This window comes from Hemitrygon akajei, chromosome 1 (genome assembly GCF_048418815.1).
Source record: "Hemitrygon akajei chromosome 1, sHemAka1.3, whole genome shotgun sequence".
Classification (NCBI taxonomy): domain Eukaryota; kingdom Metazoa; phylum Chordata; class Chondrichthyes; order Myliobatiformes; family Dasyatidae; genus Hemitrygon; species Hemitrygon akajei.
Genome location: NC_133124.1, coordinates 111,004,971 through 111,019,783, shown reverse-complemented (window position 1 = coordinate 111,019,783; position 14,813 = coordinate 111,004,971). Strand labels below are relative to the sequence as shown.

The window sequence follows — 14,813 nt, the reverse complement described above, 5'->3', positions numbered from 1 at the left end:
GTTACTGTGATGTAATAGTTTGTAATAGCCTACTAATGCCCCAAAATCAGACCTGATAGAGGTTAGGATAGGAGACCAGGATTTACATCATACCTTTCTACTTTCTCCAGATGTGTCTACAAACTTATGTGTAAGAGACTTATTGTGCAAAATGCAAGCTACTAATACCTGCACTCCTGAGGGACTTAATGTATGTACACCAGAGAGTCATTGTAAACTATACTATTTCAATAGTAGTCAACCCATTTTGTATAAGTGACAGTTACTCACTACCCACTTATAAAGAAGTTTGGAACATTTTCACAAGAGTGTCTTGAGAGCCTCCATAAATTTCTCTAACATTTGTTTAGATCTAAAACTTGGTAAGTGGCACTGTTATCTTCACTGTACGGCTTCTTGTGACTCAGCTGGAAATCTTTTCCTGGAGGTTGAAGAAGAGATTGCTAGATCGTACAAATCAAACATGGTATGCCCCTGGTTTATCGAAAACTGTAAATCAAGTTTGTAAACAATGTATGATATGTATTTTATAAAATCCAAGGAAACTAATGAAGGTGGACAGATCTCATTCCACCCCCTGATAGACCATTCTGGCATTTACCGATAGATTTTGTAGAATTACCTCCGTGTGAAGGATATAAATATGTATTGCTCATTATTGATATTTTTTTCCATGATGGGTTGAAGCATTTCCTTGTAGAAAGAATGATGCAATTACAGTAGCTAAATATTTATTGAAGGAAATCAGCGGGGTCTGGGATCCCTTGGACACTGTCTGGCAACAATGGTACACACTTTACTAGGAAAGCAATAGAAGTAGTATGTAAGGCCTTATAGATTGACCAACATTTCCATTGTAGCTACCATCCTCAGTCGGCAACCTTAATAAATGAATGGAATGATTAAAAACAAGCTTGGTAAAATGAGGAAACTTTATTAAGATGGAAACAGATATTACCTTTGGTTTTTATGACCATTAGGGCCACAGCCAATTGTCCCCCCACAAAATCCTAATGGCATAGCCATTGTGCCTGACGTTTGATGCACCACGAGGAGTTAAGAAAACTGACATACATAACTTGGATGAAAGTATGTTGGCCTAATGTGCATTCTTGATAAAAAGTATCACCAAGTATCAATAGGTGAAGGAAGCACAACAACTATGGGTGACACAAAGTGTCACGACGTAGAGCCTGGATATTACGTGGTTGTCTGGACATTTAAGAGGAAGAATTGTTTGAAACCTCGGTTTCCATTCCAGGTACTGGTGGTGACTAATATAGCTATCAAGGTAAGAGGGAAACCATCATGGATACACATCTCGCACTGTAAAAAGACTTACGAGCCAATAAAAACGAGAACCCTCAACACCACACTGATCGCCCTGCTCATACTGGCGATGCTGGAACTAACAGATGTCTTGGTGAACTGAACTGAAAATCCTGAACAGTTACAGGACAGACACTGATTGCCATTATGAGTGCTTTAATAGATGGCACGTTCCCCAATTTAAGTATGATTGCCATAGCCAGAATAAGTATGGGGACCAGATTCCCCACATGAAACTGTCCAGCACAGTGGTGAAGGGCATTGATCAGATAACCCGTCACTGCACTTGAAAGGGCAAGGGCCTCTATCTGGGCAGCAGTAAAGGTACATGCATGGAATTGACAAATCTCACTACTCTCTGTCTGCTGAATAGAACTTATTGGGTATGTGGTTGCCGGGCATGTTTCCCGAGTAGGAGAGGAAGTGGAGGGCCATGGCCCTGGAATGGCTGCTGGTTATCTTGCCTAATTAGTCCCCCACAAATCACAGTTGGCATCATTACCTCACCATCCTCTGGTCCAGCAGCACCAAAGATCCATTACGGAGGCAGAGAGATTCTGAATGATGGCCTTTCTGGGATGTAGGACTGTGAGATTACCCCAGGAACTGATTAATATGACTTAGGCTGTGGAGAAGTTAGCGAATGAAAGTACATTTGCCCTTGATCACTTCCAAGTGTTCAGCAGAACTAATAGTTGCTTGTACAGTAGCATTGCAGAAGGAATGCTATTATACTCAGAGAGGTGGATAGTGACCACTCAAAGTGCTGGGAGGATGGTGGGCAAATATTCTGTATTATGGTATAACTATTGGTATTATTATAATGGCTGATAATTCTTTTATGAGCTTTGTGTGAAATAAAATGATGAAGGAGAGAATATTAAAGACAGGAATGGGTATTCATTGAATTGGACGGGTAAAAAGAGAATTACACCTAGAGCTTTGAAACTGCATCATTGCTATATATATGTATATACATATTTCAATTACTGTATTTGGTGAAACATAGGGTTGTCATGAAATGACAAAAATGAGGGAATGTGAAAATGTACTTTACTTGTAGTAACAAAATGGAACTTATCCTGTACCAGAGTACTTTGCTAATTGTGTTCATGCAACATTATGCCGATGGATCTTGAGTATATGACAAACTGCAAAAAGACAAGCAGATATGTTAATGGAAGAATGCCAAGAACACTAATTACGCAGATGTCCTTGAACTGAGGCTAACGTTTAGGTATAAAGGAGTGAATATATGGTCCTTTTTTTCTCCAAAGCTATCACCAGCTCTTGTGTGGTGTTGGTCTTCCCTTTCACCAAGTAAAATAAGCGCACTTCTGATTGATCCAATCTGAATTAATTGTTGTTTGCTATAAAAAGTAGCAAAAAGGTGCTTGACACTGACGTTGTCCTTAATAGGCAAGAGGGTCACAGTTTTTGCAAAATCAAGGATCTGTGATGTATACCAGTTGTGAGGAAATACTGGCAATACTGAGCAAGTCAGGCAACATTTGCAAGCACAGGTGCAATATTACCTCTTCAAAAGTTCCGTTGTTAATTCTGTTTCTCTTTCACTAGCTTCTGCCTGACCCACTAAGAATTTTTAGCATTTTCTGGTTTTATTTCAGATTTCCAGCATCTGCAGTTTGTTTTTTTGATTTTCAGCTCCAGGCAGTAGCTAGACTAATCTCTGGGTCTTGAGAGGACATATGTCATACATCAGAGAGGTACAGGCTCCACAGATACATTATTGGTGGGAGAATTCTCTATTCTGAGGCAGCAGGGTTGCACACATAGCATTTTTGGTGCACAAACTCAAACTTCATACTTGTATTTCAAAGTGTGAAACCACTTTTAATTATGCATCACTAAGATGTGCAATTTAAGTAACACAATCTGCTGCATTTGTGCAGTGATCTGCTGAAAGGAATAAAGCCTGTAATAATTCAGATAACCAGAGCTATAGGAACAGATAACAGCATGTGTTTTGTAATTATGGAAAGCTTATCTAAATTAGAACTGTAACAAATGGCTTTACATGGAGTCCCAAAGCCTGTGAATTATTGCAATGATTTTACTGAGGGCCATCAGCATTTACTTTAATTACAAACAAAGTTTTTGTTGTTAAAACAAATAGCCTCTCATTTGTAGCTTGAAAGCCCAATACTGGGTCATTGGTTTCCAAGTTTGCAACCTGCTGCTTGGCAACCTGCCCTACATGCCTGGCTTCCTTTCGGTTGTACAGCACGGTTTGGACAGGTGAAGGCTGACGATAAATGAAAACCCGTCGGAAGCATTCACACAGAGCAGCATACGAGTGATCAGGAGCACAAGTGGCAAACTTCTTCTCACGCTTGGATGCTTGGACATAGCCTGAAACAGGGAAAGGTTTTACTTTGATTAAACATTGAACTGAAAAGACTTGCATATCTTCAGCATATTTCAAAACGTGCATTCTTTGATGTCTAGGCCCTGTTGCAATAAGCAAATCACAGAAGCCAACGTGCACTCAGTAAACTTCTAAATTAGCTGAGACAATGATCCATATTCAATCTCTTGTACCATTGGTGACTTAATTAATCAAGCCCAGACAAACTTAATCTTGAATGCACTGAAGAACTGAGCTCTTTGGTAGTCAAGACAATTTTCCATGAAAAATCTTTTCTCCTCTCAGTCCTAATAATTTAATCAGCTTGATGAGTATGACCTTTACTGAAAGCATGATTATGTGGGAAAAAGCATCGCAGAGATTGATGCTGGTCCATTGTTTGTCAGTTATATTAATGATTTGCATTATAATGTGGTGAAATGGATCAGCAAATTTGTGAGTGGCATCAAGATGGGGTAAGGGTGCAGTTGACAGTGAAAAAGGTTATCAAAACTCTCAGTGAGATCAGCTGAAAAAAGTGGGCTGAAAAATGCCAGATGGAATTTAAAACAAATCAGTGTGAAATGGTGCACCAGGTAAGGACTTACACAGTGAGAAGGATACAGAGGAATGTGGTAGAACAAAGGGATCTGCAAATACAGATCCATTATTTGTTGAAAGTAGCATCATAGGTAGATAGGATTGCAAAGAGTCTTTCACCAATCAGCCTTCATAAATCAGGGTATTGAGTACAGCGTTGGGATGTTATGTTGAAGTGGTACAAGATGTTGGTCAGGCAAAATTTGGAGTATCATGTTCATTTCTGCTCACCTACTTATAGGAAATACATCAATAAAATTGAAAGAGTACAGCGGAAATTTACAAGTATGTTTCCAGGACTTAAGGACCTGAGTTATAGGGAAAGGTTGAATAGGTTAGAACTTTCCTCCCTGGAGTGTAGGAGAATGAGAAGAGATTTGATAGACATATACAAAATTATGAGAGGTATAGACAGGATAATTGCACGCAGGCTCTTTCCACTGATGGTGGGTGAGACTAGATCTAGAGGTCATACAGAGGTTACACTGGACAACAAAGATTTTGTATCCTGAATATTTTTGGTTGTATCTTATGGATTTTGGGCTGCTGATGATGAAAATCACCATAGAATTTCCCTATCTCGCACCATTTTTAAAAAATCACCTATATTTGTTATTTCAATTCTTACTTCAAGTTAGAATAACTGATGCCAAGATTAAAGAAGGCATTTTTGTTGGTCCACAAATCAAACAGGTCATCAATGACAAGCAATTCGAAGAACTACCAATGGGCCCAGAGAAGATCGCATGGAAGGCATTCAAGGATGTGGTTGTAAATTTTCTTGGCAACTACAGAGAACCAAACTACATTGACAACATGCTTCAAGCATACAAAACCATGCAGTGCAACATGTCACTGAAGATTCATTTTCTGCACTCCCATTTAGACTTCGTTCCTGCAAATCTTAGCACTGTCAGTGACGAGCCTGGTGAGAGGTTTCACCAGAGGTTTCATGGAGAAACGGTATCAGAGCAACTGGAATCCATCAATGCTGGCTGATTATTGATGGACACTTAAGTGAGATGCTTCAGACACGGTACAAATAAAAATCATCAACAATACATTTTTAACTTAGTTGAACTACTGCAAACCGTCAGTGCCATTATGCAATTAAACACATTATATTCAACAAAAGTTAATTTCTTGTGTCTCCAATTTCCTACATGATACATCAGAAATTATATTTGAGTTCAGTTTCAAGTGATCTATCATAAACAAAAAATAATTATGAGGAAGCAACACTCTCAAAAACAAATTGTTGTCCAGTGTTATGGATGAGCGGTGAAATATTTAAGGAGAACCTGAAGGGAAACTTCTTCACGAGTGTGAGTGTGGAACGAGCTGCCAGAGGAAGTGGTGGATGTGCATTCAATTGCAAAACAAGAGAAATTTGGATAGGTACATGGACGGGAAGGATATTGAGGACTATGTTCCGGATGCAGGTTGATGGGACTAGGCAGAATAACAGTTCAGTACAAACTATATAAGCTGAAAGGCCAGTTTCTGTGTTGTAGTATTCTATGACTCTAACTATAAAACTCAGCTCTCTTCTCCACAGGCATATACAAGGGATGGAAAAGGAAGTCACCAATGGCAGAAAGAGACAGTCAGGGAAGGGAGTAATTAGTGTAAGAGTCAGAGAAGCAGGAAGAAAGAAGCTGACACTTGTGAAATCGCATTTACCCATTCAGGCAGACAGATTTCCAAATGTCTGGGCAAGGATGAATCTAGGCTTGGGAAATGTCATATCAATCAGGCTGAAAGATGTGACAGGCAATGTTTTTTATGTGTGAGAGCAGACCAGCAAAGAAAACTTAACCAAGGTGCAGCACTGGATTCAATGGAAAGAAGTGATACTACCAAACAATAGGACACTATTTTCAAGTACAGCTTGCTTCTAAGGTTTGTTTTCATTCACGGTTTAAAATTCCTTGAACAGCAATGATTAGAATTCTGTAAGAGTAGAAGGAATTCAGCAGTTCAGGCAGTATCTATGCAGGGAAATGGACAGTCAATGCTTCAAGACAAGACTCCACATCTGGAATTTTCTACAAATTGCATAAACTCACATTCTTCCACCTTATATTCCATCTGCCTTTCCAGCTCCCTTATAGAAGCTCCTCAAAATCTTTCTCTTTCATCATAGATCCAGGCCAAAGGCAGAGACTTGACTTGAAATGTTGACTCCACATTTTCCTCCACAGATGCTGCCTGACCCACTGAGTTCATCAAGCATCTTGCATTTTGCTCCAGATTCCAGCTTCTGCAGTCTCTTGTGTCTCAATCAGAATTTGGTGTTCTTTTAAATGTGGCTGTTTATATACTCCCAGTTTTAAACACTCCACCAACAGCTTTCATGTCTTCAGCTTTAAAACGGTTGCTGGCACGTTCTTCATTTATTATCCTCAAGATAATAGTGTCAAGCCATTTTTAATAAAATGAAGGTGCACTAAATTGGCTGAAAACTAGAGTTTTTGGGGATCCCAGGAGGAACTTATTAGACCTCAAGCTCAGGAAGTCCATCCCTAATCCTGCTAAAAATAAAATAGAGGAAATGGCAGGTCCGTGTAATTCATTTCTTCCTATCTGCTCTGCCTTTCAAAAATATTATGGGTTATCTTTTATGTCAGTACTGTTTCCCCACACTAACCCCATATCTGCATGATTTCTTAAATACTCAAAAGCTTTTGGAACTATTTTGGACTACTCAAGTAGAGAATTTCAGGATTTGCACTCCTCTGGGTGAAAAATAATCTTCTCATCTTTATCCTGAGACCAAACCATTATTTAGAGATGAAAAGTCCCTGGTTCTATACATTGCAGCTACAGGAAATTTCAAATCCTCATTTACCCTGTCAAACCCTCTATAGATATTACATATTTTGGCAAGAGCTCATTCTTCTAAAATCTAGAGTAAAGACCCAGTCCATTTAATCTTCCTTGAAAGGTCAAATGCCCATGCTAGTTATTACTCTAATGAATTTCATTGCACTTTATTAATCACAAGTATATTGTTCATTAAGCAGGGAAATTAGACACACAATTCCAAATATGACCAAGTCTCTAAACCAGGTCTCCATGCTTGTTTATCAAGTCCTCTTGCAATATTCCCTCTTTATACTGGCTATCTTGCCTCTCCTCCAGTCCTAATGCAGAGTTTCAAACTGAAACATCAATAGTTCCTTCCATCTCCCATATGTTGCTCAACCCACTAAGTTACTACAGCAGATCAATTGTTTCTCCAGATTCCAGCATCTGCAATCTCATATCTCCAAAGCCAGTATGTTATTTGCCATTCCAACTGCTTGCTAAGCTTGTAGTGATTCATGTACAAGACACCCACATCCCTCACAACAGCCCTCTCGGACCTTTAAAAATAAATCTTCCACCTTTTAATTTTTTTTCTACCAAGGTGCACACCCTCGCATTCTTCTACATGACCTTAGATAATGGATATGCAGGTGTTTGAGTGGAATGTCATCTCATGAGGTAACAAAAACAAAGATGAGTTTTAGCAACAGGTGGGATGCAACAGAGGCAGAGTCAGACAATGTGATGAAAATGGGGAGAGTGAATATTTTCCATGGGGTTATTCTCAATCCAACAGTAAAAATAAAGATACAATATATATTCATCATAATTACCCTTTCCCAAAAACAGCTCTTCTTTCTGATGGGTCACTAATCCGATATATATTCCATTTTACGTTCATGGAATCAAACAGTTCAGAAACTGGCCCTTTGGGCTACTATGTTCAACCTGACCATCCACTACCCATTCATGCTAATCACATTAGTCATCATTTGGTCTGTGGCATATTTGGCTTTTCAATGCTCATTCAGATAGTTAATGTTCGACAGTACCTACCTGTGCCAGCCTCTCAGGTAGTGTGTCTACGTTACAACCACCCTCTGGGCTAAAAAGGTTCATCTCAAATCCCATCTAAACTCTTTCTCAGTACTCATGTCCCCTTGTTTTAGTTACCTGTGCTATAGAGAAAAGTTTCCTGCTATCTGCATTTGCTATACCCCTCAGAATGTTTTATACTTCTTAACAGGTGTCCCCTCAACCTCCTCTACACCAATGAAAACAAGCCCTGTCTATCCTATCTCTCTTCATAGCGCAAATGCTTCACCACAGGTAAGACTTTGATGAATCAGCACTCCACCCTCTCCATTGCCATTACATCTGCCCCGCAGTGTGACAACCGTATCAGCACACAGTACTCTGACTGTGGCTTAACCAACGTTGTATCAAGCTGCACCTCCAAATTCACTATATGTTGCTTTCAAACATGGATTCATGTAATTCACAACATTGAGATGGCAACCCTGAACATGCAAAACTAATTCAACATATAATACTGAATAAATAAAATAATGAATTACATTCTTCTTCTAGAGCAGTCTCTAGGGTTTATGGATGATTAAAATGAAATATTATGCGTTGCTGAACTGCACATGGGGAGAGATATAGTCAAAGAGCTAGACAAAGTAAACCTGCCATGGACTCATAACACAGAGGAATTGAACCAATCAACATGGCTGCCTTAGATGTCATCAACTTATGTTCTTCATATAAACTAACACATACCTTTCTAAGCACAAGAAATTCTGCAAATGCTGGAAATCCAAAGCAACACACTCACAGACACAGACAGACACAATGCTGGAGGAACTGAGCAGGTCATGCAGCATCTACAGAGAGAATCTGGCCTCTTGCCATCTTCCTGCCAGCATGACAAAGTTCCCCTTGTCCTGACACAAAGGTTGGGGGTGTTGTGTATAGTGTGGAGGGCTGTCAGAGGTTACATTGATAGGATGCAAAACTGGGCTGAGAAGTGGCAGATGGAGTTCAACCTAGATAAATGTGAGATGGTTCATTTTGGTAGGTCAAATATGATGGCAGAATATAGTATTAATGGTAAGCCTCTTGGCAGTGTGGAGGATCAGAGGGATCTTGGGACCCAAGTCCACAGGACACTCAAAGCTGTTGCGCAGGTTGACTCTGTGGTTAAGAAGGTATACAGTGCATTGGTCTTCGTCAACCGTGGGATTGAGTTTAGGGGCAAAGGGGTAATGTTGCAGCTTTATAGGACCCTGGTCAGACCCCACTTGGAGTACTGTGCTCAGTTCTGGTCACCTCACTAGAGGAAGAATGTGGAAACTACAGAAAGGGTGGAAAGGATATTTACAAGGACGTTGCCTGGACTGGGGAGCATACCTTATGAGAACAGGTTGAGTAAACTCGGCCTTTTCTCCTTAGAGTGATGGAGGATGAGAGGCGACCTGATAGAGGTGTATAAGATGATGAGAGGCATTGATCGTGTGGATAGTCAGAGGCTTTTTCCCAGGGCTGAAATGGCTAGCATGAGAGGGCACAGTTTTAAGGTGCTTGGAAGTAGATATTGTACAGAGATGTCAGGGGTAAGTTTTTTGTTTTTTTTTTTACACAGAGAGTGGTGAGTGCGTGGAGTGGGCTGCCGGCAATGGTGCTGGAAGCAGATATGATAGGGTCTTTTAAGAGGCTTTTGGATAGGTACATGGAGCTTAGTAAAATAGAGGGCTATAGGTACGCGTAGTAATTTCTAAGGTAGGGACATGTTCGGGACAACTTTGCGGGCCGAAGGGCCTGTATTGTGCTGTAAGTTTTCTATGCTTCTATGTTTACATGAACACGCATGAATACAGCCAAATGCAGCAGTGTTCCTCCAGGGCCAAGGTGCAACACAGTATCAGCAATCATGCACAGTACAAGGTTCATATAGCAGATATAAGAGAGCAAGTAAACGTACAGTCTCACAAAAAATACATATATATCCCAAGTCCCTGAGTGACACGTAATGCAAATTGATGGTGCTGGGTGTTATCTGTAACAACAAGCAGTTCTCAGCAATCCACAGACAAATGCTTGTCTTCCACTGAGCAAATACTAGAGAGCAACACCAATGGGAGAGGCCAGCCCCCCAACCAGCATGGACACTATGCTACACCTCCTCTGGCATCTCCTCTCCCGGACTGCTGCAACAGGCAAGCCCACGACTTGATGCCTAGTCCCTGTTATAACCGAGACCACACAGCTCTCCGGCATCTGGTTCTCCAATAAACAAAGTAAACTGATCCGTAGTATTTTACATTACCAATGTCCAACAGGGCCTTGTGATTACAAGAGAAACATCCAACACAATCACTCGCTGTTGGAACACACACTGTCTACAGTCACCAACTCTGATGCTTCTCTGTAGCAGACATATGATCTGTGCCAAGAATATCTCCACTACCAACCAGCAGCTCACTGATGTGGCAGAACTGCAGTACTTGTCCAGCATTGCCATGCAATTGTAAAAAAGATGTTTAAAAAAGGTAAAAACACCTTTGATTGACCACTAAGTGGCCACTATGTCAGAACGCGCCGCTATCTTACTGGGGAGAGAAAGTCCTCCAGGTATGGTCACATATCACCTGTGACTGTTGGGTTTATCTACTGCATCCAGTGCTCCCAGTGCAGCGTCCTCTGCATTGGTGAGACACAACGTAGATTGCGGGACCGTTTCATCAAAGCACCCCTCTCCATCCGCCACAAAAGACAGGATTTCCTGGTGACCATCCACTTCAATTTGATTCCCACACTCATTCCAACCTGATGACATGAACATTAACTTCTCTGATTTCCAGTTACATCCCCCCCTCCCCAAACCCCTTCTCTCCTTTTCCATTCTGGTATCTCTCTTACCCCTTCTCTTCTCCTCAACCGCCCATCACCTCCCCCGGTACCCCTCCTCCTTCCCATTCTCCCATGGCCCACTGTCCTCTCCAATCAGATTCCTACTTCTTCAGCCCTTTAACCTCCTCCACCTATCCCCTCCCAGCTTCCCACTTCACCTATCACCTGTCAACTTGTACTCCTACACCTTCCCCACCATTCTTATTTCTGGCTTCTGATCCTTCCCTTTCCAAGAGCCTCTGTCCGAAACATCAACTATTTATTCCTCTCCATAGATGCCTCCTGACATATCTTTCTTAAAAATCACTAATACTAGTATTGTTCCTTGTAACAAGCTGGATATGAAAGGACTGGTGCATTACAGTAGCTGTTCTTCACTTACCTAGTGCATTGAACGTCCCAATGTGCTCCCACATGTCCTCTTGTTTTGTGTGCGGCTGCCACAGAAGTGCATCGACATCATGGCGCAGACACAAGCATGGCATTTCGGCTGGATTCACCACAGCCGTGAACAGGTACTGATGACTGCTCAGATTCACCTGAAACCAAAAATTGAAAACATGCTTAAATATTATTACCTTATAATAGGAAGGGAGAGGAGGCTTGGCTGCAAATAGCAAGACTTCTCAGGAAAATTATAGAGCTTATGTTTTATGCTGACACAGGCTGCATTATACCAATCCAGTTTATGGAAATCTGTCTTTGCAGATTTCACAAAATCACCCCCCCCAAAAATGTAAGATACAGAATAAAATTTGTTCTTACAGAATTTATGTGGGGAAATGTAAAAATGCGTGACCAGTTCTCCCAAGCAATGCAATAATTTCTGTTTTTGTATTGGTGTGTCTATATCTCTGAGGTACTATCAGTTAAAAATGACTTACATATTTTGCTAAACATGTTCAAAATCCACATGCATAGGGAAGCTGTACTGGCTGCATTTTCCACTTAACTACCTGTTCCATTCGACCAGTAGAACCCAAAGGCAGCATGACCAGAGCACAGTGCTTTAACATATTTGCAACTGATAATGCATAATGTTAACATTTCTTTTCTACAAGAATGGGCCTGTAATGTGCTGTAGATTTCTATGATTCTACGAAAATGATTCAGGTATTGAAACCCAATACAAACAAGTGATACACACAAATGATATTAAACTAGTACAGCAAACAAAGCAGCTGCCAGGGGCCTTCACAAGAATCAAATACAATCTGCAATAAAATAAGTCAAAGGCAGCTGAAATTCATCACTGATTGAACTCAAGCTGCTAGCCACTGAAAGAGAAACCAAATGTCACAAGTATAGTGTAAGTGAAATAGAATAGGATCAAGACAGATAAGAGTCATTAGTGAAGATGTTAAAATGTTGTGGAGCAGCATAATAATGGTGCATGGAGTAATAATTATTCTGCTGGATCAGTCGGTGAGTAAACTGGAAGAAGACTTCACATGCGATATCCCACTTTGCCAAATTGCTCCCAAATATGTACAAATTCAGCTGAAAAGCCATGGCCCTTCAAAGCTTAGAAGACAGCCTGGAACAACACACACAAAATGCTGGTGGAACACAGCAGGCCAGGCAGCATCTATAGGGAGAAGCGCTGTCGACGTTTCGGGCCGAGACCCTTCGTCAGGACTAACCGAAAGGAAAGATAGTAAGAGATTTGAAAGTAGTGGGGGGAGGGGGAAATGCGAAATGATAGGAGAAGACCGGAGGGGGTGGGATGAAGCTAAGAGCTGGAAAGGTGATTGACGAAAGTGATACAGAGCTGGAGAAGGGGAAGGATCATGGGACGGGAGGCCTCGGGAGAAAGGGGGGGGGGGCGGAGCACCAGAGGAAGATGGAGAACAGGCAAACAACTAAGTATGTCAGGGATGGGGTAAGAAGGGGAGGAGGGGCATTAACAGAAGTTAGAGAAGTCAATGTTCATGCCATCAGGTTGGAGGCTACCCAGCCGGTATATAAGGTGTTGTTCCTCCAACCTGAGTTTGGATTCATTTTGACAATAGAGGAGGCCATGGATAGACATATCAGAATGGGAATGGGACGTGGAATTAAAATGTGTGGCCACTGGGAGATCCTGCTTTTTCTGGCGGACCGAGCATAGGTGTTCAGCGAAACGGTCTCCCAGTCTGCGTCGGGTCTCACCAATATATAAAAGGCCACACCGGGAGCACCGGACGCAGTATACCACACCAGCTGACTCACAGATGAAGTGTTGCCTCACCTGGAAGGACTGTCTGGGGCCCTGAATGGTGGTGAGGGAGGAAGCATAACGGCAGGTGTAGCACTTATTCCATTTACAAGGATAAGTGCCATGAGGGAGATGGGTGGGAAGGGATGGGGGGGACGAGTGGACAAGGGAGTCGTGTAGGGAGTGATCCCTGCGAAAAGCAGAAGGGGGGGGGGGGGGGGAGGGAAAAATGTGCTTGGTAATGGGATCCCGTTGGAGGTGGCGGAAGTTACGGAGAATTATACGTTGGACCTGGAGGCTGGTGGGGTGGTAGGTGAGGACAAGGGGAACCCTATCCCGAGTGGGGTGGCGGGTGGATGGGGTGAGGGCAGATGTGCGGGAAATGGGAGAGTTGCGTTTGAGAGCAGAGTTGTTGGTGGACGAAGGGAAGCCCCTTTGTTTAAAAAAGGAAGACATCTCCTTCGTCCTGGAATGAAAAGCCCAGGAGACCAGTTTCCGGCAAAATGGGGCATGAGAAACTGATCTGAAAGTAATTGACTAAAAGAAAACCTTGCGTATTACATCAAGAGCCAGAGATGGTGCCAGTGAACAACGTGACCAAGGTGACCAAGGGTGACATCCTCCATACGCTTCACAAATCTACTTCTTTCACATCTTCTTTTTCTTTCGAGTGTAGTTCTGCTGCTGTTGGAGCCCGAGATCTAAATTTTGCTGGTCAATTGAGCAATCTGATGCTTTACTGTCTCTGCGAATGTTCCAGGAGGCTTTGAATAAAGCATGCAGCCTTGAGGCCAAGAAGCCTACAGACAGGGTATGAGCACGATTGACTCCATCTGTCACCATTCTCACTGATTAAAGCACCGGGAAAGATTGATTCCATCGCGACGAGAGTGGATGGTGAGCGGGTGTTCAGCACCGTCTACCAGCCTCTCAGTTGCTCATGCCAGAGGAAGGTGTCTACGTGTGACAGTCTCTTTTCCCCTTACGCTCACTGTTCCCAAAAGAACATCCCTGCATTCGAACTGTCTCTCTCTCTCTCCCTTGATGCTGTTGGAGGATGGTGCCAGGGACCTGGGTCTTCAGCAAGTTTTAACTGGTGCGGTTTGTGGATTGCACTCAGTAGTTCATGATATGATGAGCTTTTGGTTGCTTTTTCTTGCTGCAGCCTGCAGATAGTGACCACTCAGCTGAACTGAATATGCCTGGACTCTCTTGATTCTGTATTTTACATTGTGCTTTTTGCTCATTTTCTTTTTGCCGTTTGCACAATTTTGCTTTGCACTCTGGAGGTGGTTTGGTGTTTTTCTTTGAATGGGTTCCATAGTTTTATTTGTTTCGTGGCTGTAGGGGAAATGAATTTCAGGGTACATACATACATACTTTGATAATAAATGTACTTTGAATCTTTAGTATTCCTTCTGGTAGACAATTAGCTACTGGAAATTAATTTGCAAAGGAAAATACTGGAAATATTGCACCTTAAGCTGCCATTCTGCCACTGCAGAAGCTCCATAATGGACGGTTCACTTTGCCTAAAGCATATTTTAGCAGGGTTTCAAACAGAAGCAACTGTGACCAGATGATTCATTTTACTCT

General features: G+C 41.9%; 1 protein-coding gene across 1 annotated transcript in view; it reads right to left on the bottom strand.

Annotated features, from left to right (window-relative positions):
- Nucleotides 1-918: 918 nt before the first annotated feature.
- nudcd1 (NudC domain containing 1) overlaps nucleotides 919-14,813 on the bottom strand; it is a 169,842-nt gene continuing 155,947 nt past the window's right edge. The window contains exons 9-10 of the mRNA XM_073050012.1: nucleotides 11,403-11,559; nucleotides 919-3,702 (exon numbers count right to left, since the gene is read on the bottom strand). Of these exons, the coding sequence (XP_072906113.1) occupies nucleotides 3,404-3,702; nucleotides 11,403-11,559 (456 nt within the window). The 3' untranslated portion in view covers nucleotides 919-3,403. The remainder of the gene's footprint in view (nucleotides 3,703-11,402; nucleotides 11,560-14,813) is intronic.